Source organism: Enhydra lutris, unplaced genomic scaffold, assembly GCF_002288905.1.
Source record: "Enhydra lutris kenyoni isolate GAN:26980312 unplaced genomic scaffold, ASM228890v2 scaffoldscaffold3, whole genome shotgun sequence".
Classification (NCBI taxonomy): Eukaryota; Metazoa; Chordata; class Mammalia; order Carnivora; family Mustelidae; genus Enhydra; species Enhydra lutris.
In genome coordinates, this window is record NW_019154087.1 from 12,892,212 (window position 1) to 12,919,846 (window position 27,635).

The 27,635-nt window shown below is 38.1% G+C and overlaps 1 protein-coding gene across 1 annotated transcript in view; it reads left to right on the top strand.

Annotated features, from left to right (window-relative positions):
- LOC111157378 (protease, serine 12) overlaps positions 1–27,635 on the top strand; it is a 73,266-nt gene that overhangs the window by 10,158 nt on the left and 35,473 nt on the right. The window contains exons 2-6 of the mRNA XM_022518743.1: positions 3,143–3,281; positions 6,256–6,434; positions 11,173–11,323; positions 22,909–23,087; positions 25,058–25,199. Of these exons, the coding sequence (XP_022374451.1) occupies positions 3,143–3,281; positions 6,256–6,434; positions 11,173–11,323; positions 22,909–23,087; positions 25,058–25,199 (790 nt within the window). The remainder of the gene's footprint in view (positions 1–3,142; positions 3,282–6,255; positions 6,435–11,172; positions 11,324–22,908; positions 23,088–25,057; positions 25,200–27,635) is intronic.

A 27,635-nucleotide genomic window follows, 5' to 3' on the forward strand; every position in this document is an offset into this window, starting at 1 on the left:
TGATAGATTAGTTGCAATATTTCAGACAGAATATTTCACATAGAATGGTGAAAGCCACATGACATAATGCATAAAGTACATTATGCAAAGAACATGAATGCCTAGACATGAAAAAGACATTGCCTGGTCTTTGCTAGGGTTCAGAGATGGGAGGGTAGCAAGGACAGGACTCTAGGAGATAACTAGAGTTACCTAGTTATCTAGAGATAACTAGAGATAACTAGGAGACAGAGGAACAGTAGGAAGAGTGGGAAACTCAGAAACAGGTAGTCATGGCAGTTGATTTGGTCCAAATCTTCTTCATCCATAAATTGAGAAAAATGAGTTACAGTTCTTGAGATTTTGACCATCTTGGCCATTCTAAGAAAATAAACGTAACTAAAGCAAAGTAAAACCAAAAACAAATTAAAACTGCTACTTATCTTAAATGTAATCTAAATTGTACATTCAAACTTTTATTATTTTGGAGCATGTTCTGATATTTTTTAAAGTGCTCTTTCAAATAATTATTTGAAGAATTATGCACTATGTGGAATTATCTTCCATTAAGAACTACTCAACCTGAGTCCAAAGTAGATAATTTGTCAGATATGTTAGAAATTTTTATGACCTTAGGAGAAGGATAAACTGGGTGAGGGTGGAGATAAACGAGGAGGGTGTGGGAGCTGGGGAAGTTGGTGATGGGAATGGATTCTGACAGAGAATTCATTAGTCATTGACTTGCAAATTGACTTTCCAGAATTGTAAATATTTGTATTCATTTGTTAAAGGAAAATTGGATGAGCACTCCACATTTCTTGCCATATAGCAGATACAGCTAAATGAATCCAGGCTTTCATAGCATGTTTGGAGAATCTGAGAAAAGATGGTGGAAGTGATAGTTCACCTGGAAGCTATTTCCAGCTCTGTCTTTGCCATTATCATGATGCACGGGTAGTAATTATACTTCATGCAGAGTTTCTGAGTCTTATCTCCAAATGCCTTTATCATTTAAATTATATGCACACATCATTTCTTCTTGATAGCTTTTTGGTGATGTAGGCAGTATTTTACATTTTATTATGATTTTTTTTAAACATGCGTAAGTAGCGTTCCAGTTTGTTTTCATTACCAGAACTTTCTTCCAACCCTTGACATGAGTAATTTGGAGAAGGGGGTTAATAAAGAGATAATAGATTAATTTAAATATCATTTCAAGTAATGATTGTTTGAGGTGAGCTAATGAATTTTTTGAGTTGAAATAAAATTCTGGTATTTGCGATATGCAGGATATTATGTAGGTCTCTATAGAGGAGATTTTGTGGTTAAAAAAGTCATTAAAGTTCAGTTAAACTCTTCAGACCTGTTTCTTTAAAAATGTTTTGCAGGTGGGGCGCGTGGGCGGCTCATTGGTTAAGCGGCTGTCTTCGGGCCAGTCCTGATTCCAGGGTCCTGGGATGGAGACCTGCATCGGACTCCCTGTTTAGCAGAGAGCCTGCTTCTCTCTCTCTCCCTCTGCCTGCCACTCTGCTGACTTGTGATCTCTCTCTCTCTCTCTGTCAAATAGATAAATAAAATCTTAAAAAAAAAATGTTTTGCAGGGGTGCTTGGGTGGCTCAGTCAGTTGGGCTTCTGCGTTTGGCTCAGATCCCAGGGTCCTGGGATGAAGCCCCATGTCAGGCTTTGCTCAGGGGAGAGCCTATTTCTCCCTCTCCCTCTACTGCTCCCCCTGCTTGTGTGCTTTCTCTCTCTGTAAAATAGATAAATAAAATCTTAAAAATTTTTTTTTGCAGTTCATGCTTTTCCTTTAGCTAAACAGGGCTTCCTCTTGCTTAGTCTGAATTGAAGAGGTTTGGAAAGTATGAATGATGACTTCGAGATTTCTCTGCCATGTGAGTGATCCATGTCCATGCTCTCTCCTGAATAATCAGGATTTGGCAGTGTAATGTTTTGCCTCCATTTATTATTCTTTTCTTTGAATTAAATGACACTTTGTACTTGTCTTGAGACAAACAATATGTGTTTCTTAAATAGTTACATTTTTAAACGATGATGGCTTGGAAAATAATGGGTGCCTAGGCCAGTGCAAGTGAAATGAATGGGTAATTTGTGAATCTAATATTTTGGAAAATTATTTTAAAGCCATACTTTGAAATAAGTTTGAAATATGCAAAATTTGATGGAATTTTTTGGTAGAACTTACTTTCTTAATTTCTTTACCTATGAAATGAAGGTCATCATAAGTGGCTTTAAACAGAGTTTTGTGAAATTCTTCAGCTGTCCGAGTTTGCTTCGGTCTCAGCTTAAGGGTCCCACTTGTGGTCTCCCAATAGCCACTCCGCAAACCAGAGCTAATAAGAAGGGAAATGTAGCGCCTCAATCTGTCTGCACTTAAGGGATGTAATTTTTACTGGGGTACTTGCATTTTACTCTTGACTCTTTTCAAGACTGAATGACTCAAATCATGGACTCTGGAGCAGCTAAGTGAGGATAATACGTAAGGGGAGGGGAATTTCCAGGGACACTCAATTAAACCAAACGATTCTGCCTGGTGGGAATTTTCCTAAGACTGATATTAGGCAATGTCATCAACACCAACACTTTTTTGAAATTATAGGCATAATATTTAGAATTTCATGACTACTGCTTCAGGTTAAAAAGGGAAAAAGCATTTTGCTCTTTTGTGGTGAATAAATCAGATGGAAGGAATATATAACACAGTAACAGCTAATTTATAAGTAGAGCACTGAATTTCATTTCTGTGCTTCTTATCTCTGACCTCAGGTGAAGTGGAAGGTGATACATACATGATAAGAATTTTATATGTGATGTCATCTAATATTTGGGATGTAATATCAGACATTAGTCATAATCTTCCACTTTTCTCTTTTTAAAATATAATTGGACTTTCTGTTTGCTTAACTAAAAAAGAAAGCATAATTACTATTAACACTATGATGTTAACTACCAAAAACATAAAATAAAATAAAATTGAATCGAATCTGTGAAATCCTCATTTAAACAAAGAACCAGGGCTGTGAACATGGAGGCCAAATTGTTCTGGCTGGATCCGCTTATGTGGAAAATGTTAACTGAGGACAGGCTCAGTATGTTCAAATGTTTATTTGCTCTTAAAGGGTTTTGGGATTCTTTTCTACTTCAGGGTCAGTGCGGCTTCGAGGTGGCAAACATGAGTTTGAAGGCACCGTGGAAATATATGCAAATGGAGCTTGGGGCACAGTCTGTGGCAGCCACTGGGATGATTCTGATGCCTCCGTCATTTGTCACCAGCTGCAGCTGGGGTGAGTTCTCGCAGCCTTGCCCACATCAAGATGCTGATGTGGGAGAGTAATGGAGGGCACCCATCACTGCCATGGAAAGATGATGCATGTTTTCCTTCCTTTGGTCTCATTTCCCTCATTGTCACTTTTCCTTAGAGTTATAAAGAAAGGGCCCTACGGGGGAAGGAATACTAACTGGGAAATAAGCAAATGCTGAGTGGTCAGATGTTAAAAGCATCCTTTGGTCTATGTATTTAAAAATCATCCCTTAGCCCTGGGAAGCCAGGAACATGATTCTGAGGATTGTCATTTCCCAGTAGCATCATCTGCATTTCACTGGCTACTTGTAGCCGTCCACAGCTTCCATCTTTTTTTTTTTTTTTTAAGATTTTATTTATTTATTTGAGAGAAATCACAAGTAGGCAGAGAGGCAGGCAGAGAGAAAGAGGGGGAAGCAGGCTCCCCGCGGAGCAGAGAGCCCAATGCGGGGCTCGATCCTAGGACCCCAGGATCATGACCTGAGCCCAAGGCAGAGGCTTAACCCACTGAGCCACCCAGGCGCCCCAGCTTCCATCTTTTTGTGCGGGAAGGAGGCGGAAGTCCACCTGCGCTCTTCTCCTGAGGTGGGAAGGGTGTGGTGTCCAGGCCTAGGGTTTCTGTGCCCAGGACGTCCTGCAGGAGGGGGCGGCCTCTGTCAGCGCCAGCGGTGCCCGCAGCGGCCCGTTGCTTCTCCTCGGCTCTCAGCGCTCTCTGTACACCGTCGGTGCTCACTGCCTGCCACCAGCCCGGGCACCTTTGCGCCGCGTGCCAGGGGGCTTCCTCTGGAGCGGAAGGCTCCATTTTGGAATGAAAGGTTTTGTTTTGTGGTTCTTATTCTGTTTTTGTATCTCATTTATTTTATTTTATTTTTTTTTGTATATACACTTGCCAGATGTTTTTCTTGGCCTTTCTCACTAGAGATCTTTAGAAAGTATGGAAACTATCTTGTCGTGAACAGGCAAGTCCAAAAGACTGAAAAAAGTTTTGCAGTTTACAAGTATTTTGGATTAATAATCAGTGAGCGGTAATATTTAATAGGAGGATAGAAACGATCAACTGCAGTCAGGTCAGTAAGAATTTTAATTTGTCCACTTCCTCCTGTCTTCCCGTTAGGAAGATGGGCAGTGAGTATTTAATAAAGACAAACCCTTCTGAAGGCTTTAGTTTTGTTCAGATTTTGATGCTGTTAGAGCAGCAAGTAGGCTTAATGTACTTAATTAATTAACAATTTTTAAAAATGGGTGTTGGTATAAGTCAGGATGAAAGAAGGAATAAGGCTATACAGCCGATAGGTGTTTGGGAATGTTAATTATTGATTTGATTGATGAAGATTTTGTCTGGCAAATAGTGGTTGGCAGATGGACAGGACACAGAGCATGTTGACTTGATGCTTTTTCTTTTGAGGGCCTCAATATGTAACAGATTTGTAGACTGGTGTCAGTGTCTTCCTTAAAATACACACTTATATGTGCTTTTATTAACCCTGAAAATCAGGGAACAATATGATTTCCTGTAGGAGTGACATAAAAAACCAACACACTATAGTGGAGATGTGAACTGCTTTATGGTTACTAGTCTTTTGGTTGATGAAGAAATATAAACTATCATTCTGCAAACAGAAACTTCAGATACACTGATCTGATTACTTATATCATCTCTTAGTTGTTCCTTTTTTTTTTTTTTTAAGTAATCTCTACACCCAATGTGGGTCTCAAACTCCTGATCCAGAGATCAAGAGTCCCATGCTCTCTGACTGAGCCAGCCAGGCACCCCTTAGTAGTCCATTTTTATTTATTTTTTATTTTTTAGTAGTCCATTAAAAAAATATAATTAGATCAGAACAACTCAGAATTATTGTTGTTAAGACATGTTCATATTTTGATATACCTGAAATGTTTACTGTTTGGTTGACGGTAGAAGCTACTGTATGGAAATGGTAGAAGCTACTGTATGGAAATAATTCTAGAGATTACTATGTTAATTAGATAAGCCTTTATCTTTTAAAAATTTAATATCAATTCATAAGTATCAGAGATTACTTATAAAATATGTAGATTAGAGAAGCTAAAAGCAGAGCCCATCTGCATGTTACCATTTCATTAATTGATTGCAAAGTCTTGCAAGTAAATACTATATATAAGGTTTTAAAAATTTTGTGAATGGATTGCCTCTCCTGTGATTATCTTACTTATGTGTAGTAGTAATCATTTTGAAAACGCTAGCCTAGGGGCGCCTGGGCAGCTCAGTCAGTTAAGTGCCTGACTCTTGAACTCCGACTCAGGTCATGATCTCAGGGTCTGGAGATTGAGCCCTGAGTCATGCTCCCTGTTCTTGGGAAGTCTGCTTCTCCCTCTGCCCCGCCCCCTGCTTTGCTCTCTCTCCCCCTCTCTCTCAAATAAATAACTAAAATCTTTAAAAAAGAAAAAAAAAAAGAAAGAAAGAAAGAAAAGAAAGAAAATGCTAGCCTAAAATGTTGGAGTAGGAAAACTGTCACGCATCCAGACCAGCCCTCTTTTTAGACATCAGAAGGCAGAGCTTATAGAAACTCACAGCTTAGAGCAATTTGCAGCCGAGTCCAGACTAGAATCCATGTCTCACTGAGCCACATGACACACTTCTTCCACAAAACCACCAGGCTTCTTTTTTAAATCTGTAGTATTTGCCCACATATATGTATTTTCCCCTAAAATCAGCTGTAGGTAGGAAAGGCACATGCATACTGTTATTTAAGACGATTAAAAAGATTGCCGTAGGTAATCAGTTCAAGTTCTGATCTGACGTTTTGATTTCCTTGAAATTTATGTAATCCATTGTGTTTTTTTTTCTCCCACATCTATCTTTTTTTTCCCCCTACATCTATCTTTATTGATTTCTTCCACTTAAAAAAAATCTAAATACTTTCACAAAAAATTTCACCTATGTTCGATAAACCTAACCTCGATCATTGTGTTTCCAGGCGAAAAGGAGTCGCAAAACAAACCCCATTTTCTGGACTGGGCCTTATTCCCATTTATTGGAGCAATGTCCGTTGCCGAGGAGATGAAGAAAATATACTGCTTTGTGAAAAAGACATCTGGCAGGGTGGGGCGTGTCCTCAGAAGATGGCAGCTGCTGTCACGTGTAGCTTTTCCCAGGGTAAAAAACTCTCTTTTACTTTCATTGTGTTTTCAGCAAGATTCCAGATGATAAAATTGTCTTCGTTAAATCATTTCCTCAAAGAGTTTAAATATAGATATAAGCCTGAATCATCGTATTACATAGTCAAATAGTCTTCAATAAGAGTGCGTATAACATTCTGAATTCCTTTTGACTTTCAAATGATATCTCACTCAACGTGTTTTCTATTTTATCTAATTTGCTTACAGAAATATTGCATATTGTACATGAAACGTTTATTTTGCTAATGGAAGGTCATGATAGAATCAAGATGGAAAATCGTCTTGGAACCCAGCAACTACAACAAAATATTTTCACTTTATAGGATAGATTATAACCGTGGTACCAGTGTTCTCCTTTGAGTTGTCAATAGCACATTCCATAATATGGATAACTGCCTCAGATAAAGGCTCCTTCCGAGCACTATATGCTAACCATGAGATGATGAACATGGTTTAGTACACATATATGCATACGGTCATATGAACATATGTGGCAGAGGGAACAGCTGCTTTTCATGATGGCTGATGGGTTTTCTGGAAAGCATGGTGTATTTTAATGTGTGACCAGAACCTGAAACTAGCACCCTGTCACAGTATCCCTTTTTGCATTCTCCTTGGAGATGGCAGTGTGGTCAGATATTCCAGGTCTTAAAAAGCTAGCAGCCAGCCCAGGGCATTGGTTTCTACTGGAGTGCAAGAATCAGGAGAGGATGGGGCGCCTGGGTGGCTCAGTGGGTAAAGCCTCTGCCTTCGGCTCAGATGGTGATCCTGGGCTCCTGCATCAGGCTCTCTGCTCGGCAGGGAGCCTGCTTCCCCCTCTCTCTCTGCCTGCCTCTCTGCCTACTTGTGATCTCTGTCTGTCAAATAAATAAATAAAATCTTTAAAAAAAAAAAGAATCAGGAGAGGAATGGAAACTCTCTCACCACAAAACACACAGAGCCTCAATTTAGAGTAATTGCTGTGAATTGGCTGGAAGAACCAACTGGAAGATAGGGTGCAGGTATGGGCTTTGAGAACCATTGTTCTTTTTTGAGTGGGCCGAATGCATGTTAAATCTTGATGTTTTGGAAATTTTTCCTCTTCTTCCTTTGATTCCCACTTTCGGGTAATGCTACTTTGGGAGGTAGATGTTTATGCATTGCTGCTTCAAGGATGATGGGATTTGGGTTCAACAGTGCATTACTTTTTGTAGATTATTGCTTGTACTCATGCTCCACCTGTTGGGTAAAATGTTTGACATTTTTCAAGTACTGAAGTAAATAAAATCTTGAAAACAATAATTATTTTTCTTTCAGGATTATCTTTCCACTTAAAAAATTCCTTTTGCTCTCATCATCTATTCACCTGTTTATACTCCAGTTGTGAAGATAAATTTAAGGTCATTCATAAGCATATATGAAAATGTGAGAGGTTGAGGTGAAATAAAAGGGAGGGAGAAAAAAGACCAAGTGAGAAAGTGAAAGGAAACAGCTTAGATCAGCAAACACTGAGTCTACTTTAAGGCATAGTAATAGACCTTTAATACATTTTTTTAGTTTGGAAATTACATTTAGTGCCCTGTCATTTAGTACTTGTTGTTTTTCCAACACTTACAAAGTAGGAAATTGTGTAGCAGTACTAGATATAGGAAATAGTAATTTAAATGAACATGTCTGGGAGTTTTATTTATCCATAAGTTAGCCATGAGTCAACTACCTCACCAAATGCTCTTTCAAATGATTTTTTGTGTGCTTGTTGGGAAGATGTGGGATGTTGATGAAATTTTGTCTTTGAAATTTTCTGTATTTTCACAATTACTTATACAGCTAGAAAAAGCCCACATGTTTTAAAATAAAACATGACACTAAAAAATATAAGGTAGTAGGCCATACAGTTCTGGGTTGTAGGTGATTTTAAATTTCCTCTTAAAAATTTTTGTTTTCCAGGGCATGTGAGTGGTTGAGTTGGTTAAATATCTGCCTTTGGGGGGCGCCTGGGTGGCTCAGTGGGTTAAAGCCTCTGCCTTCAGCTCAGGTCATGATCCCAGGGTCCTGGGATTGAGCCCCACATCAGGCTCTCTGCTCAGTGGGGAGCCTGCTCCCCCGCCCCGCCCCCGCCTGCCTCTCTGCCTACTTGTGATCTCTCTCTGTCAAAAAAATAAATAAAATCTTTAAAAAAGAAAGTGTCTGCCTTTGGCTCAGGTCATGATCCTTGGGATTGAGCTCCCTGCTAAGTGGGAGCCTGCTTCTCCTTCTCCCTCTGCAGCTCCCACTGCTTGTGCTCTCTCTCTCTCTCCATGTGTCAAATAAATAAAGTCTTAAAAAAATTTTTTTTTTCTGTTTTCTCCAATCTTACCATAGTGGGAGGGGGAAGAGAGGCAGGGGAGAATATAATAATTTAAGAAACGAATACATTTTCCCATTGTTTCTTTCTATATTTTCCAAGCTTTTTAAAGGAAAAATAAACATAACATGCAAATATGTTTTTAGACCACTCAGCATCAGTTAATTATAAGAAGCTAATATATAATGCTGAGAACACTTATGTTTATTAAAACTATCTTTATCCTTTTTACAAATTGTAAATATTAGTTGACTTATGTAAATAAGCTAAATTATGAAGATCAGAATATGAGTGTATGTTAATATTCACTAACCTGAATTTCTGATTCAAAATTCAGGTATGATGTTTGAATATAAATATAAATATCCCAATATCATTTACTGACAACTTCTTACACTGTGGGGGAATTAGAAGTGTATTTCATGTGGATAAATGGTTAGTATTTGGCAAAAGCTGCAATTAAATTTCTGAATAGGGGCCCAGCCTGTTCTGAAACTTTTACCCTATTACATCCTTTATTCCAGAAAAATTACACTGTCTTGCTATTTCCCAAACACATTCAACTTTGTGCTTCTGTACATTTGCTCATACTGTTCATTTTGCTGAACTGCACTTACCCTATCTCTGACTTCTGAAATCCCATCCATCCACTTTGGCCCTCTTCAGATACCAGCTCCTTCAGAAGGGATTCCAGGCTACCTCCAATGGTAAGCAAGCTCCCTTGCTTCTGAGCCCCCGCAGGGTCTTGATGATCTTCTCTGTGCTCATTTTGACCAGGTCCTTAGGTGGCAAACCTCCTGATGATAGGGTCTGTCTAGTGCTCTTTTAAATGCCCCTATGGGGCTGCCTGGGTGGCTCAGTGGGTTAAGCCTCTGCCTTCAGCTTGGGTCATGATCTCAGGGTCCTGGGATCGAGTCCTGCATCGGGCTCTCTGCTGGGCAGGGAGCCTGCTTCCTCCTCCCTCTCTCTCTCTTTCTCTGCCTGCCTCTCTGCCTACTTGTGATCTCTCTCTGTCAAACAAATAAAAAATCTTAAAAAAAAAAAAAATGCCCCTGTGGTGCCTAGTATCTATTAAACAGAATTGAGTGAATGAATATTGCTAAGTATTTTTTCTTGTTTGGAATATTCTTTCTAGGCTTCTGGCTGTCACTTATCAGTCCAGTCAGTCAACAAATATCTATTACATGCCTTCTGTATGCTGGGTACCTAAGATACACAGGTGAAAGAGAAAGGCACGGTCTCTGTCCTGAGTTCTAGCTGTTAGGAGGTAGACAACGTGGAAATCAATGAATCAATGACAGTCTTAGATAAAATAAATATTTGGAAGACAATGTAGTAGAAAGTAACTTTGTGTGCTGTGTTGGTTAGGAAGACCAACTTAAGAGGGGAGTCCTCTTAAACAAAGGGCAATTCAGGGTTGAGAACTGAATGATGAGAGTGATGAAGCCAGGGGAGTATCTGTGGGAACACTTTTCAAGTAGAAGGAACCGGAAGCGTACAAACCCTATGGTGGGAAACAGCCTTGACTGTTTAAGGGACAGAAGGAAGAGGGGTCATAGGTATAGCCCAGTGAAGGAGGCCAGGTGTAGAGAGGGATGTTCAGGACACTAACAAGGGCTAGCTCAGGGCACTGTGGACCGTAATAAGGAGTTTGCAACAGGAAGCCTTTGGTAGTTCTTAGAAAATGAATATGAGCCGATTCATACCCAAGTGAATTCTCCAATCTTGTTTTTTGTAGGTATTGTCCATGATGTTCACTACCTTGTTATAATGAGTTAGATGTTAACTTGGTTTCTACGAATACAAAAATATTTCTCTACCGAAGACAAGGATGTTACAGACATAAGTGCCGTTTTTAAGGATTACATGTTGGTAATACTCAAGTTACTGTGCATAAAAAAATTAGTGTCCCCACTATAATACCATAAAAATCAAATGCGTTTCCAATAAACTATAGTTTTGAGTGTGTCTTTTCTGGCTTCTGAGGTTGTTGGGAGGAAAATTGAATTTGGACTACTTCCTCTTAGGAGCTATTTGTATGGATGTAATTCAGTTTGGAGTATTTTTTGAAATATTTTTTATTGAACACTTTTTTTTTATTATTAAGTAAACTCTACCCCCAACGTAAGGCTCTGACTACTCACAACCCGGAGATCAAGAGTTGCACACTCTACTGACTGAGCCAGCCAGGCACCCCCAATTTGGAGTATTTTAATTGGTCAAGAATACTGTAATACATACTAGACGTGTGTGTGTGTGTATGTGCAAATCCCTGAGGTGGTTTAATAAATATGACTTAATTATTGAGAATGGCAAACAAATAGAATATATCTAATCTCATCATTCAGTGCAAATGTGTAGGTGTAATTTTTTCTAATTTCACCCGGCACAGGCCCGACATTCCCCGCCATACGCCTCGTGGGTGGGAGCAGCGCGCGGGAAGGCCGAGTGGAAATCTACCATGCTGGTCATTGGGGGACTGTCTGTGATGACCAGTGGGATGAAGCAGACGCAGAGGTGATCTGCAGGCAGCTGGGCCTGAGGTTTGTTTTTATTCTTACTTCGTTTAAATTTTGGAATCTCTTCTTCCCACACCCAGAGGCAGGTGGCTGTGTGTTTAAATTGTACAGTTCCTCAAACAATAGAAAAAGCCACCTTGCGATCTTTGCGCTAGGTTGCAGGCTCCCTGAAGAGAATTTATGTGTACCTATAGGTCTAGCCTGTTTGTATCTGAATTCAATTGCTTTTATATCTCTGAGAATGTCACCCTTTTACTTCTTTTCATTATTTGCATTTATATTATTCCCAGGTAATCACCAGCACTGTCGGTAGCAAAGACTTACTGAAGTCATCTGCTGTTAGGGTTTAACTGAAGTTCACCTTCTGTCTCCAAGTATTATCTCAACTTTTGACTTTGCTTTCTGATTTGTTAGGTATGTGCTTAGAAGAGAAGATGTTTATTAATGTGCAAAGGAAATAATTCCCACGTAGGATGTGGAAATGAAGCATGTGTAATAAAAACAGCGGTATGAAAATGAACATTTCATGTTGTCCTAAGTCCTATTCTGGAATAGTATGCTGTAATTTTGGTTTTTAATCCCTTTCTTTAGTGATTCTGAATATTGGTATAACACACCTAAAAGTTTCTCTAAAATCATATTAGGAGATTGGAGTGCCTGGCTGGCTCAGTTGGTTGAGTGTCTAACTCCTGATTTTGGCTCAGGTCATGATCTCAGGGTCGTGAGATGAAGCCCCTCCGTGGGCCTTGTACTAAGCGTGGAGTCTGCTTGAGATTGCCTCTCTGCCCCTCCCCCCTCTGGCCCCACACTCTCTCTGTAAAATAGATACATAAATCTTAAAAAAACAAGATAAAATTAGGGGATCTTTTCGAAGTTGATATTTTACTTTAAATTTGTAAATTTCTTCCTTTAGCTTTTTGCAGGTGGTGGTGATGGGGCGGCCTCTTTAGATCAAAGCTTACTGTTCACGTATCACTTTCTTTTTAATTAAGCATAATCCTTGACACTGAAGCATGATTTTTGAAACTTACACCATTTTATACTTATTTGTTTTGTGATTGTTTTTGCAACTGCCCCCTCTTTCAAAACTCTGTATTTATAATGAAGCAATTTGAAGTAAAATATTGACATTTTAACATTCTATCTCTAAATACTTCAGTATGTGTCTCTTAAAAATAAGAACATGGTGCTACATGGCCAAATTAACATTATCACAACTAATATCATTGGTAATTACCACTTTTTTTAGAGAGAGAGTTAGTGTGTGTGTGTGTGTATGTGCAAGTGGTGGGGGAGGGGCAGTGGGAGAGAAAGAGAATCTTAAACAGATGTCACACCCAGTGTGGAGTCCTACTTGGAGCTGGATATCACGACCTCGAGATCATGACCTGTGCAGAAATCAGATGCTTAATTGAATGAGCCACCGAGGCGTCCCATTGGTGATCATTCTTAACATTTTCTAATACCCCAACACAATGAGTTTCCTGTAGTGGCCCCCACAGTCCTTGGCAGATGGACTGTCTTAAGCAGAATTTAGTCCAGGATCATGCAGTGCATCTGGATGTTGTGTACCTGAAGTCTCTTTTGAATCTAGAACAGCCTCTTGTTATTCATGACACTGACTTGTGGAAGAGAGAGACATTTGTTCTTGAGGATGTCCTTTCCTCCTGGATTTGTCTCATTTCTTCCTACTGGTGTCATTTAGTTTACTCCTCTGGCTCTTTTAATTCCTGACATTTGAGGCTAGATCCAAATGTCTGATTAGATCAAAGCAGGTATTTTGGCCAGGACTTATCACAGGTGATGTGTCTTGGGGTCTTCCCACTGATGGGGCGAAGCTTGAGCACTGGGTTAAGTTGGCATTAGCCTGATCCTTCACTGTCAAGTTACATTTCCTCCGTAACTGATTCTGCAACCTAATGGCTATCTCAGAGTTCAGGTATAGGACAGGACCTGCGTGGCAAATCTTGTGTCTCTGGAGCTTATAATTATCAGTGGTGTGAAGTTACCATTATGATCGTTTTCTTTGGGTGGGTTAGAAATAAGGCCAACCAGTTCCTTTTGAGAAAAATTCTTATTAAGCATTCATTTTGAGACTAGATTTTCAAAATGTTCTGAGGGGGTATCGATTTCAATACTAATCTTCCTCAAATTTCCAGGTGTTGCTGTTAGAATGAACACAGCATAAAGTTATCATGTGCCCTGTACTCAGAACAACCTGGATCTGTGTCCTACTTCTGGAGATGAGAAAAGTTACAGAGTATCTCTTCATCCAATTCCCCCATCTATAACGTATTTCTTGACATATAGGGACTGTTGTCTAACCCAGGTTCTAGAACAGTTAGCACACATAATAAGTATATAATACACATTGGCTCTCAAGGTCAGTCAAATGAGGGACCGTTATAGTTGAAAGATGTTTTTAACATTCAAAATAAACTGAGTATTTGGTGGTAAATTATCCAACACTAGTTCTCTATTCAGAACTTCCATTTAGTTAGCTGTATCTATGAATTTCATATTTTTAAAACATTCTAGTGTGTGTATATGTATATTTACTGGTGATCAATTATGTGGTGCTAATTGATTTTCATGTTAGTTACTAAGAAACCTATGTCTTTGCCAAAAATATTAAGAACTTGAAGGGTGGATCACATCTCGGCCTTTTGGCTAAGATCAAGTGAAGAACTTGAAGGGTGGAGTAATAGTGTATTTAACGTTACTAGCTGCTGTATGGATTACTCTAAACTTAAGCTGTAAGGCATTTTTAAATATTAATATATTTCTGTGGGGGAAAACGCAGGTTTGCATAGAAAATTTAGAGTATCCTGGAGATACACTGTGAATATTGATTATGTTTATAATTATAGAAGTGATTCTAAAAATTTGTTGTAATGTGAAATTCTTTCTTGAGAGCCAAAGATTTCTTTCACTTAAACAGTTCTTAAACATAGACCATGTGGTTTATTTATTTATTTATTTATTTATTTGACAGGCAGAGATGACAAGTAGGCAGAGAGGCAGGCAGAGAGAGAGGAGGAAGCAGGCTCCCTGCTGAGCAGGGAGCCCGATGCGGGGCTTGATCCCAGGACCCTGAGATCATGACCTGAACCGAAGGTAGAGGCTTGACGCACTGAGCCACCCAAGCGCCCTGAACGTGGACCATGTTGACAAACAATAGTTTATTACAGAGAAAGGATATAGAGATGGAATCACCAGGAAGACTATATTAATGTCGAAAACATGCGAAGGCCAAGTATTTACATCTTTCTCGAGCATTAGCTTATTGCTATCTTTTGTGTGAGGAAATTCATGTTTAGAAAAGTAATTGAAAGGAAAAATACCTGCAGATATACAAGGCGGCAAAAGTCCTCCACAAGCCTATGCAGCAACCAATGATTCAGCTTGGTAGACTTTGTTTTTATTGTCAGCACTCTGATGCTCTGAGCTGATATTGTTTGTTTTTGCCTTTCTTTCACTTGGTTTTATAGTTCTTTCCTAAGTTTGCATTAAAGCAATATTCTGCACCTGCTCCTCCTTTATAATTTGTTTGCTTATTTAGTGGCACAGCACTTTCAGATGAAATAGTTTTTAGTGGCACATGGTTGATAACAGCATAATTTTGTTGCTTGTCTCGATTTATGATTTTTTTTCCTAAGCAGATTTCATCTCTTTATTTGTTTCTTGAATTTCCAAAGGGAAACGACATCATGCCTCCCTGGAGTGGTGGTTACAGTTTCTTCGTGAGATGCTGTTTTGTTGGCTTTTATCTTTTAATGGTGTCTGTGGATTTTGGTAGCTGGCAAGCTTCCTAAACACAAAAGAAATGACTGTATTTTTGATAGTTAAATTTGAGTAACCCAGAACTTGGAGAAAGATTAGGAGCAGGAAACGAAGCAGCCAGATGTTAGAAAATTGTCTTGAGAATGTGCATGTACACAGCAAAGTTTCAGGTAGAAACATTTTATTTATTTATTTTTATTTAATTTCAATTAGCCAACATACAGAACATCATTAGTTTCAGATGTAGAGTTCAGTAAGTCATCAGTTGCATGTAACACCCAGTGCTCATCACATCAGGTGCCCTCCTTAATGCCCATCACCCAATTACCCATCCCTCCACCCACCTACCCTCCAAAACCCTGTTTCTTTCTTATAGTTAAGAGTCTCTTATGGTTTATCTCCCTCTCTGATTTCTTCCCATTCCATTTTTAACTCCTTTCTGCTATGATCGTCTGTACCCTTATATTCCTCGTATGAGTGAATCCATATGATAATTGTCTTTCTTGCTCAGCATAATAACCATGTTCTAACCATGTCATTATAAAGGATAAGATTTCATCTCTTCTGATGGCTGAGTAGTCTTCCATTGTGTGTGTGTGTGTGTGTGTGTGTGTATACCACATCTTTTATCCATTCATTTGTTGATGGACATCTAGGCTCTTTCCACAGTTTGGCTATTGTGGACATTGTTGCTATGAACATTGGAGTGCATGTGCCCCTTTGGATCACTACGTCTGTATCTCTGGGGTAAATTCCTAGTAGTGCAATTACTGGGTTGTAGGGTAGCTCTATTTTTAGCTTCTTGAAGAACCTCCATACTGTTTTCCAGAGTGGCTGTACCAGCTTGCATTCCAGGTAGAGACATTTTAATCAGAGTTCCTTTTGTGCAGTTAAAGACTTTTCCCATGTCTTTCAAAACTCTTAAAAACATAGTTTAGAACTATGACATCATATTTTATTGTGTGGCTATGCCATAACTTACATAGGAATTTAAAAAATTGTAAACACATCTTTCTTAGGTTTTTTTTTTGGCTATAAAATTATACAAAACTACTTTATTGAGTGGTTAGAATAAAAATGTGATACAGATTGCTTTTTAAAAAATACTTTTGCTTTTTTATCTTACTGTTTATTAATTTTTTTTGTATTTTATAGATTTTTATCCTAAAGAGAACCTGGAGACCTTGTGTAAAAGGGGGAAATTAGGCCTAACGTCATACTGTTAAGTGAGAACCAAAATCCTCTTTTTTTTTTTTTTTTTTTTTTAAGTAGACTCCATGGCCAGCATGGAGCCCAGCACGGGGCTTGCACTCACAACCCTGAGGATCGAGACCTGATCTGATATCAAAATGAGATCAAGAGTCGGTCGCTCAACCAACCGAGCCACCCAGGCACCCCAACAACCAGAATCTTGAGATTTCCCAGTGTAGAATTTTTTTTTTCATGTTACACTATTTGCCAAATAGCCAGGGGTTAATAAGAATAAATACAAATATAGGGCTGGGAGAAATAGAGAAGTCAAGAGATAAAAGTTCACTGTAGGGAGAAAATGCTGATAGACTGTATTTGAGGTTCCCCGCCCCCCGCCTTAAAATGCCCCCCTGAGGCTTTATATAGCAAAGTGCTTCAGAGTTAGCTGTATAGCCAGACAAGCTTCACCAGCAGTGGTGGTGTAATGCTGGGCAAATTATCTAATTTCTGGGCCTCCGTTTCCTCTTCTGTAAATTGGGGATCAGAATATGGGGTTGTAGGGAGGATTAAATGAGTTAATACACATAAACCTGGTAGACCAGTGCTGGCCTACAGTAAGCATTCCGTGTGCATCCAGTATCACTACTGGAAATGCAGGGGATTGTTCTCCAGAGAGAAATCTAGGATATTGATCATTAACAATGAATTTTTTCATTCATAAGTTGTGTCACACACTGATATTTGTAGTTAAAGGACCAATCTTTATAACCTAACAAACAATTACCTTGCACAATAGCATTGCCTCCTATATTCCTTGTCTGTTCAAAGTAGTGACTTAGTCTGGTGCTTGAATTAGTCAGATGATGCTATTTATTTGGGCTTTTACCATGAACACAAACTTTATACAAATACAATCAGAGTCGTCAAATAGGTTTAAGAATGTTTTGGATGAGGATCAGACAGAATCAATTCAGTGTTTATTGGGCATTGCTGTTATAGATGTAGGTCAAATAGACTTACAGAAAATCACTTAATAAATCAGTGTATTATTTCAGAGCACCCCTATTCCACAAATTTATTTTGTGGCTAGAGAGTAAGAAAATGGGCAATACTGGGACTTTATTACAAACGAACTGCCAGGGAGGGTGGGGGAATGATTTTCATAAATGAGGGACAATGAACACATAACTGTTGAATTCACATGGCATTTTTTTGACTTTAACAATCCATGAGGTTGGCTTTTGTTTTTGTTTTTTTGAGAGGTGGGGAAGAGCAGAGAAATGATGAGTGATTACCTTAAGCTGGGCGTGGAGCCTGATGTGGGACTCCATTTCAGGACCTTGAGATCGTGACCTGAGCTGAAACCAAGAGTCAGACACTCAACCAACTGAGCCACCCAGGCACACCAACAATCTTTGAGTTTTATGTTGCTTTCCTTAATATCCCAGAATTTCTTTAAAGGCAGAGTCATGAGTTTCTTTGGTATCCCCTGAAAGCCAGCACAGTCCAGGGCACCGGGAAATACTAGTGGCTGAAGGAATGTGTGTATAAGTATCTTCTTAATTTTAATAAACTCGAAAGTGAGCCAGAAAACCTAGTTTGTGTTGCATCATAGTTTCCTAGTTAACATTTTTGTTGTTGTTGTTGTGATTAGTTATGTTTTTTTTCTGATTAGTTTGTTTCAATTAAACACTTTTGTGATCATTAAAATGTTTATAAACAGTGGGAAATATGGAAACCTATAAGAAAGATCATAAAACACCCAAGTAGTGTCTTAAGAGTGTATTTTAACATAGATGACTTTTCTCAGAATCATGATTATGGGGCTGTTGCTCTCCCATCTTGTGTTCTCCGTTAAGGAAGGGACACAGTTCAGAGGCAATTAATCAGGCCTTTTGCTTTTTCCTAGGATTTCTATCACATGATCTTTAACATATTTGGAATATGGTATATATCAGTTACTCTGCCCAGCCAATCCTGAGTCACTCCCAGCTAATCATTATTTTAGGGTGTTTTTTGAGGGGAGAAGGCAGGGGAGGGGGGTGTTGGGTAATAAAAGGTCTTTAGTTTGTAAACTTTTAACCTAAATATTGTACAAAAAAAAGATACTAATCTTTTAAATCTCTAAAAATATGTTAGCTAAGAATGTATTTTTGCTGTGTTAATTTGACCTTTGTAACATTCAGCATCTTATATGCTCAGTGGCCATCGATATTTCTTCTATGAATAGCCTCATCGTCTCCATGCCCCTAATTTTTAAAAATGTTTTGTTGTTTTGTCTTTCATTATAATGTAATTATAACATTATTATTATTAATTTTTAGGAGGTTTTTTTTATTGCTGTCACATATTACAAATATTTCTTCCTGCCTGTTGGTTTGCCTTTTGACTCTGATTATGGTATATTTTGCTATACAGGAGCTTAAATTTATATGTGGTTAAATTAAACTTTTTTAGTTTTTTCTGACTTCTGCGTATCTTACCTTGCTCAGGAAATCCTCTTTGTCCCAAGGTGGTATTATTCTTGTACTATGTTCTTTATTTTATTTCAATAACTTCTTAACCCTCCCTTCTCAACCCCTTCCCTCTTTGCTTCCTTCTTTCCATCTTTCCTTCCTTCCTTCCAGTATTTAGACCTTTAAACCATCTGGAATTTATTGTTTGTTTCTGTTATGAGTTTGGGATCAAATTTTATATTCTCCCATATTCCATATACCACTTAATCCTGGCTCAGTGAATTGTACCCATTGAAATGTTCTTCCATAGGATCTTTTTCTTTCCTGGCATTTATCCCAGGGCAAAGAGCCAAGAAGACTGTTAATCGGCCTTTCTCCAAAGCTTTCCCTTCTGGCTTCCCCATGACCTGCCTCTGTCTCCCTCTCCTCTGTTAAGCAACTTTCAGTATTCTCTAAGTCAGCTTCCATACTTGCTTTCATTAATCTCTTTCCTTTAGAGCAAAGGTCACCAAACTTTTTCTGTAAAGGGCCAGATAGTAAGTACTTTGGACTTTGCAACCACTTAACTGTGCCTTTGTGGTGCAAAAGCGGCCACAGCCCCTAAGCTGGGAATGAGTGAGGCTTTGTTCCAATCCAGCCTTATTTCTGGACAGTGAAATTTGAATTTCATAGGATTTTCCCTTGTCAAAAATTACATTCTTGGGGTGCCTGGGTGGCTCAGTGGGTTAAAGCCTCTGCCTTAGGCTCAGGTCATGATCCCAGAGTCCTGGGATCAAGCCCCACATCGGGCTGTCTGCTCCGCAGGGAGCCTGCTTCCTCTTCTCTCTCTCTCTGCCTACTTGTGATCTCTGTCTGTCAAATAAATGAATAAAATCTTAAAAAAAAAATTACATTCTTGATTTGACTTTTCCCCCTACCATTTAGAAAATGTAAAAGCCTCTCTTAGAGCATGGGCTGTATAAACACAGGAGGTATGCTGAATTTATCCCTTGGGTTGTGGTTCACTCTTCTCCACTCAGGAGCCGCCAACAAGGGCTCTTTGCTCCTGACCTGGATTTTCCCTTCTCCCAAAGGTGTGGCAGGTCTCAGGAACGCAACTGCAAGCACTTCACTTCTGGTTTGAACTGAGCTTAGTAAATAACACGGTACATTTCAGTTTTCAGGCTTCCAAATTCCGGAACTAAGTCCCAATATACACATGACTTCAGAGTTTTATTTCCAGTGGGTATCATGTTCCCTTGTTCAGTTTGGTTTGAATGTTGTATTGAGAATATTGTCTTTTGGAAGGGGATATTTATTCTACTAGGGGCAACTTAAAACATGTTAATTTATTCACAGCCTTATAGACTACTTTTGCAAGATCATTTTGGTACAGAATATGCTTTTCTGGGAGCGTAAGTGCTATCTTTAGAAAAAAAAATTGCATTGGCCACTACAATTGTTTTTGGTAAAATGCCTATGTGCACTGAAACCCTTGAAATTGTTGGCCTCCGAGGATCTGTGTCTCTGCCACAGGAATCCCAAGTTGAGTGATGCAACTCATAGCTTAATGATCTTTTGGCCCATCATCTCATAATCCTTAATAAAAAACAACACAGATCTGTTGGGTATTTTATAGGCTACTACATTACTCCCATAAGTATATTCTTTAAAAAATGATTTAAAAAAAATAAATGAATAAAACGTATTTACAACCTTAAATCCAGAACATGTTGAGATTTTCACTGATTCTCCCTTTCCCATCATTCCACTGACTCTACCTTGGGGAGCGGGGAGAACAAAAGCTATATGATGTCTGTTTAAACTAAACGCAGAATGGTTTTAGATCAGTCGCTTAGCAGTGAAAAATATGCCCTTCATCAGTTGTGGGGGGAAGCTCCTGATAGTGCCAGAGGGAAAAGGAACCAACGTTTATTGAGTTCTTACTTTGCATCAGTTTAATTCTTATAACCCTCCGAGGGAGCGATTATCATCCCTGTGTTCAAAAGAAGCATTTTGTGCTTGGAAGGTTTTTATAACTTCCCCAGGGCAGTTTCGCTTGTTAAAGATAGAGCCCAGATTTGAGCCTGAGGGCCTGTTTCCAGATCTTTTCTTCCTCAAAGATTCTCCTTGGAAAGAATAAGCTTTTTGACATGACCAGTAATATATGAACACTTATATATATGTCCACTACACTCTTCTTTGGGGACACAGATACACATTGAAACAACTGGAAACTTCATTTAAAAAATCCTATTAATTGAGCATTGATTCCTTCTTTCTGGAAGAGTAGAAATGGCTTTTTTGTTCTGTCATTTTTCCCTTGTAAGACAAGTTCACTCACAAAATTATTTGATAATATCATTTACGTTAGGATTTTTTTCTTTCAAATTTGTCTGATTTACACTAGATATTAATCTTTAATATTTGTTTGAGCAGACTTCTCAGAGTCCCCGGTATTACAGATATCAGATAGTGATTTAAGTGTGAGGATTCCAAATGTAAAAATTTTAACTCCAGGAAAATATCCTGCATAAGCTACCCTATTTTTCTTCTCCTTCCTTCTTCACACCTTCTTATAAACATTTCCTTTATTCTTCCTCTTACAAACTCTGAATTTTATTTTTTTAATTTTATATATTTTTTTCGATTTTTATTTATTTATTTGACAGAGATTACAAGTAGGCAGAGAGGCAGGCAGAGAGAGAGGAGGAAGCAGGCTCCCTGCTGAGCAGAGAGCCCGATGCAGGGCTTGATCCCAGGACCCTGAGATCATGACCAGAGCTGAAGGCAGAGGCTTAACCCACTGAGCGACCCAGGCGCCCCCAAACTCTGAATTTTAAACAGAAAGTGGCTCAGGTGATAAAGGAATGAGTGTTTGCTCTAATGGTTAAAGGTTTTAAGTTTCGGATGTTTTGGGCTTTGTTTTAAACATGTGTTCTCTTAAAAGAAACTTTTGTAATATCTAGTAAAATTAGTCAAACAAGTTCTTCTTTGGCCAGGAAGTTGACTATCCAAGACTTGGCCATTGCTGGAGTATTATAATCATTTAGTAGACTTTTCTTTTTTCCTTCAATATATTTTGGTTGCATATTCTCAAGATAGTTATAATGGTATGAGAAAAAGGCAACCAAAATAATGGGAATATTATTGAATATTGAATAGGGAACATCACTGAAAAACAAAACGAAAATATAAATGCTCTACTCTAAAAATTAGAAGGCTAGAAGGGGTTGACATGGCAATTTCTGAAGTTATTAATCATTTTGACAGTCAGTAGTGAAATCCGGGGTTCTAGAATCACTAGATTCTAGATCACTTTGAATTAAGGGAGAAGTAAATTTAGTGCACATGAATTTGAGTGGAGAGATATTTAATTAGGAATATGTTTGGCTCTGAGTGACAGAGTACTGGAAGTAATAGTGGTTTAATAAGATAAGAGTTTGTCTCTGTAGAGACCAGAGGTAGTCAGCTCCAGGCTAGTCTGGTGGTTCCACAGTCATCTGGGTTTGGGTTTTTTCTTGCTTGTAGTTCTCTCATTCTTAGAATGGCACCTCATGGACCAGTATAGCCTCTCAAGCTCTGGCCATCATCTCTGCTTAGAATCAGCAGGTAGGAAGAAGTGGGACAAGGATACTTCCTGCAAGTGATACACAACAACACTTCTACCTAAATATCTTTGGATAGAACTTAGTCATCTCAAATGGGTCCAGAGTTTCAGTTTGGGATGACTAAAGAGTTCTGGAGGTGGGTGGTGGTGATAGTTGCACAAGAATGAGGAGGTACTTAGTGCCACTGAACTGTACACTTAAAAATGGTTAAAATGAAAAAAAAATGGTTAAAATGGTCAATATTATAGTATGTATATTTTAAGACAAACATAGTCATCTGGAAGGGGAAGAGGCTCGAAATGGAATCTTTACTCAGGATAGCCATTGCCCTCCTAAAATTCTGAGGTTCCGTTACTAACGAAGAAAAGGGAGTGAGTATTGAGGGGTAACTAGCAGTCTTGTGATGGCCAAAAATAGAAAGAGTGACAAACAAAGGAACAGGAAAGAAGTATAGCAAGTCACATATGATCTGTGGAGTGAACTGGTCAGGGGCAGTATGGATTAATCATAGTTGTACCTTTCCTGGGGCAAAAGAAATGATGTCAGATGACTTTTTGGTGTCTAATCCAAATTTCTTATGTTTGTTCAGTGGCATTGCCAAAGCATGGAATCAGGCGTATTTTGGGGAAGGCTCTGGTCCAATCATGTTGGATGAGGTACGCTGCACTGGGAATGAGCTTTCTATTGAGCAATGTCCAAAGAGTTCCTGGGGAGAGCATAACTGTGACCATAAGGAAGATGCTGGAGTGTCCTGTACCCCTCTAACAGGTAAGAGTTTTACCCCATTTCACCCCATTAATCTATCAACCCTTGCCCCTAGCACCATCTGGGCTTACCTTCTCTTCTCAATTTAGATAATATAACTACATGAACACACCAGTAAATTCTACAAATGAAACTAAAAACAAAGCAAAACAACTCACAAAAAACAAAAACCAAACAACTGACAGAAATTGTATATCAGCATGGTATGTCTTTGTTCATAAGTATTTCTGAATTTTTCACTTTTTTATAGTCTAAAAAGATAGAAAATATAATTTTTTGTAACATATAATGCCTAACAGTCAAAATCAGTGTGCAATGATAAATTTCACATTATTAGACATATACTTAAGTCCATTTATTTATTGAACTGCCTTGACTCTCGGAATGTGTTTATAGCTCGTGGAACTGTATTGATGGGATTCTTGGTTAAAGCACACTAATAAAGGAAACAGGTTAACTTGGCTGTGCTCGATTCTCTGACTATTCCAGACTGTAGCACACTTGTCTGGATATGTCTCATGTGTTATAAGAAGGGCATGTCTGAGTAAAATGAGTGTGTGTGTATGCAGTTACATGTTTTGTGGGAAGAAAAGGGAAAAGGGTAGAAGGAAAGTCGGGTCATTGCAAACCCATTGTTTCTATGGTAAAAAGAACTTAAAGAAAAAAGTTGGGGGTTTTAATCTCTCTTTAAAAAATCAAAATAAAACCTTTGGAGGGCCCATGAAATGCTTAAGTTACACCTTTTTATTTACATAGTTCTCTATGTGATTTTTTAAAAATTTTTTTTATTTATTTATTTGAGAGAGAGACAGTTAGAGAGAGCATGAGCAAGGAGAAGGTCAGAAGGAGAAGCAGACTCCCCATGGAGCTGGGAGCCCGATGCGGGACTCGATCCCAGGACTCTGGGATCATGACCTGAGCCGAAGGCAGTCGTCTAACCAACTGAGCCACCCAGGCGTCCCTCTATGTGATATTTTTATTAGAATAACATGTTTATATACAATGGAATACAATAGAAATATAACATTTATGCCAGATTTTAAGCCAGAGCACATCATCTTCTTGGGTCTCCTTTTCCTCCTCTTTCAAAGGAGTAGAGTCTTGTAGTGTTACTATGATGGTCAAATGAGGTAAAATGTGTACCAGTGTTTCGTAGACTGTAAAGTGTTACAAGAAAAAGTGATTGCGTTACTAAGAGACCATTTATTTTAAAGATCCCAGAGGTTCATGAAAAGTATGACCTTTACCCAGGACTATATATATGTTTCATTTGGGGTATTTGTATTATTTTGGCTAGAAAAGGCTTTTAAATCTACTTGTTGGGGGATAAATTTATTATATATCTGCTTAGAAGCTTTTGATAGGGTTCTCTGCGAATTAATTATTCATTGAACTCATAAGCTTCAAATTCAGATCTGTATTATCAATAAAAGAGCAAAAGCAAGACATGTACTCTAGCTTTTATAATTTATGAATGCCTAAGGAATAATAAATGCATTGACATGATAGATCACACTTTAACCAGAATAGCTTTTTCTGTCTTTGTATTTCAGAATTTTTTCATTTGCAGCTACAATTTCGAACTATTTCCAAGTTACTGTTTTCTTATTTTTTAAATGTAAGTTACTGATATTTCTCCTACTTACCAAGACTGAAGCTACAAGAAATTTCCCAAATATTTGTTTAATCTGGGGAAATCCAAATAACTACTTTGGAATTATATCAGAATATATTTTTCTACTCAGGAAATAGAAGTACAAGTAAGAAGAATATTTTCTTAGGATGGGTATGGTTATGTCATACTTCAGAAACAATTCAGTGACCTCAGATCACTGAGCACTGTCCCAAAATAAGTTTAACAAAAGGCCTTGAGAGAAACCTGAAGAAGTGATAATTCTAGTGAAGTTAAAATGTTTTTCTCCCCTTTTTTGAGCATTGATTTTCTTAGTTTCTGTGTCTCCTCTTTCCCACAGATGGAGTCATCCGACTTGGAGGTGGTAAAGGCAGCCACGAGGGCCGCCTGGAGGTGTATCACCGGGGACGGTGGGGGACTGTCTGTGATGATGGCTGGACTGAGCTGAATACATACGTGGTTTGCCGACAGCTGGGATTTAAGTAAGGCCCATAGATGTGAGGCGGCTAAATGCCAAATTATATTTTTAAAATTCTCATTTTGTAATCCTTACTTGTAATTTCTGTCATACTAACAATATATGTTCTCTGTCATCTATCTACCTGTCCATCTATCTACCCACCTATCTACCTATTCCCCTCTCTATATATGGAAGGACAAAAAACCTCAGTAAAAAACGGTAACATTGGGGCACCTGGGTGGCTCAGTGGGTTAAAGCCTCCGCCTTCGGCTCAGGTCATGATTCCAGGGTCCTGGGATCGAGCCCCGCATCGGGCTCTCTGCTCAGCGGGGAGCCTGCTTCCTCCTCTCTCTCTGCCTGCCTCTCTGCCTACTTGTGATCTGTCAAATAAATAAATAAAAAATCTTAAAAAAAAAACGGTAACATTTTCTGTGATGACGAGTAACCATATCTTGTTATTTATCTCATTACCTTTCCTGTCACCACCCTTCTTGAGTAATTGGTTAGAGCCACGGGTAACTTTTAGATTTCTTTCTTTTTTTTTAAGTTTTTTTTTATTTATTTGACAGAGAGAGAGAGATCACAAGTAGGCAGCGAGGCAGGTGGGGTGGGGGGAAGCAGACTTCCTGCTGAGCAGAGAGCCCAACGATGTGGGGCTTGATCCCAGGACCTGATCATGACCTGAGCTGAAGGCAGAGGCTTAACCCACTGAGCCACCCAGGTGCCCCTAGGTTTCTTTGTGTCTATTCAAGTAAGACTCTATGCTTTGAATGCTCAGTTTTATTCGGACGCATCACTGCTATTAGATGGTGTTGGTTCTGACATCATCGTGTCTGAAATTGCAGGGAAGTCCAGTGTCACATGCTTTGGTATTACATTACTCCCTTTCTCAAATGTGATGATAATTATTACTTTTATTTGAGAAAAATGGCCTTCTTGTCATGAGATGACCTTTCCAACTCACCCTTGACCTGACTCGTAAAATCTAGTATCACACTTTGGGCAGTGGATTTCGTGTCACACACATACTGCATTCCAGAGTAACCGCAAATGATGCCTTTTAGCTGCTATTTGAATGAAGCCCATGAATGCCCATTCTTTCTTGTTTTTCATATTTCTGGGTCATGCTTGAATTAATTGTCTCAAGCTTGAAAAAATTGACAAAATCATTTCATGCTTGAGATAGAGCTAATTGCAAATATTCATTAAACCTTAAAAATATACTTTCATCCAAGCCAAGTATCATCATGTTTAAACATATTTTTAAATTTGTAAAAGTAGTATAAAATACTAGAGCTTAGAAAATAAAAATTAAAAAACTACTCATAATTTTTCCATTCTTATACCATTATTATAATAATTTATGTGTATAATTTTATAACAACTGATAGTGAGTATGTACTTTTTCTATCCATATTACTTACCTTTATATTACTACAGTCATAATTTTTAATGACAACATAATGTCCATTAAATGTTCATACCATAATTTACTTAATATTTAGGTTAGTTTAATTTTTTCTATTATAAACAATGATACCATGAAGATATAAATACATTTTATTGCCCAATATTTTGCATTTTCATGGGCAGTGTGGTTGTGATTACTGTGTCAAGGGATATGACATACCAGCCAAATAAATATTAATGTTTAATTAATAAGAATTATTTAATAAGTGCCATTTCATCTTTGAATGAATTTCTGTTAGGCCTGAGAACTGTATTCCATTTTTACAGATTTAGAAAGATTCATAAATACTATTAGTTACTATATTTATATTTTGCTTTATTAATAAAAACAATAGAGTGACAGTTTTTCTCCATATTTTTTTAATTTTGTTTTACAAATACATTCAGTTTTTCTTATATATACAGAACATCACCTTAATGGTTCCAAAAATGTTCTCACTAATATTTGTTAAAAGTTCTAAATGATTGTGTTAGAAGGTAGAATAAGCGTGGGCCACATTTACTTTTTGGTTTACAGAGGAATTTCTAAAACAGTACATTTTGAACTAAGGAAGGGGTGAACTCTGGGTTTCTTTGTACAAATGAAATCTCAAAGTAAAATGACTTCTTATCTGTTATATAGTTGATATGGACAGAGAGTAATCAGATTTATGCATTTTGTGGAAAAGTGGTATAAATTCAAAGTGGTAGCAGTATGAGATTTAGGATAATTTTTTTTTTCTCGCTGAGATTTGATTAGTTAGCAAAATGGAGATCTTAGGATAATGAAAAGTTGCAGTGTTTTTAATTTATTGAAATGTTCATCTTCTTAAATGTAATACAAGTGCATTACAAGAAACTGGGAAAATTAATGTGAGAAAGATTTCTTTATATTCTTTATGTAGAAATAATAAAAACATTCAGTAAAGGAAGTGACTGACAAAATTTTATGAGTATGAGTTTAATTACATAGACTCTTAGAACCAAAAGACACCTTAAATAATTTTTA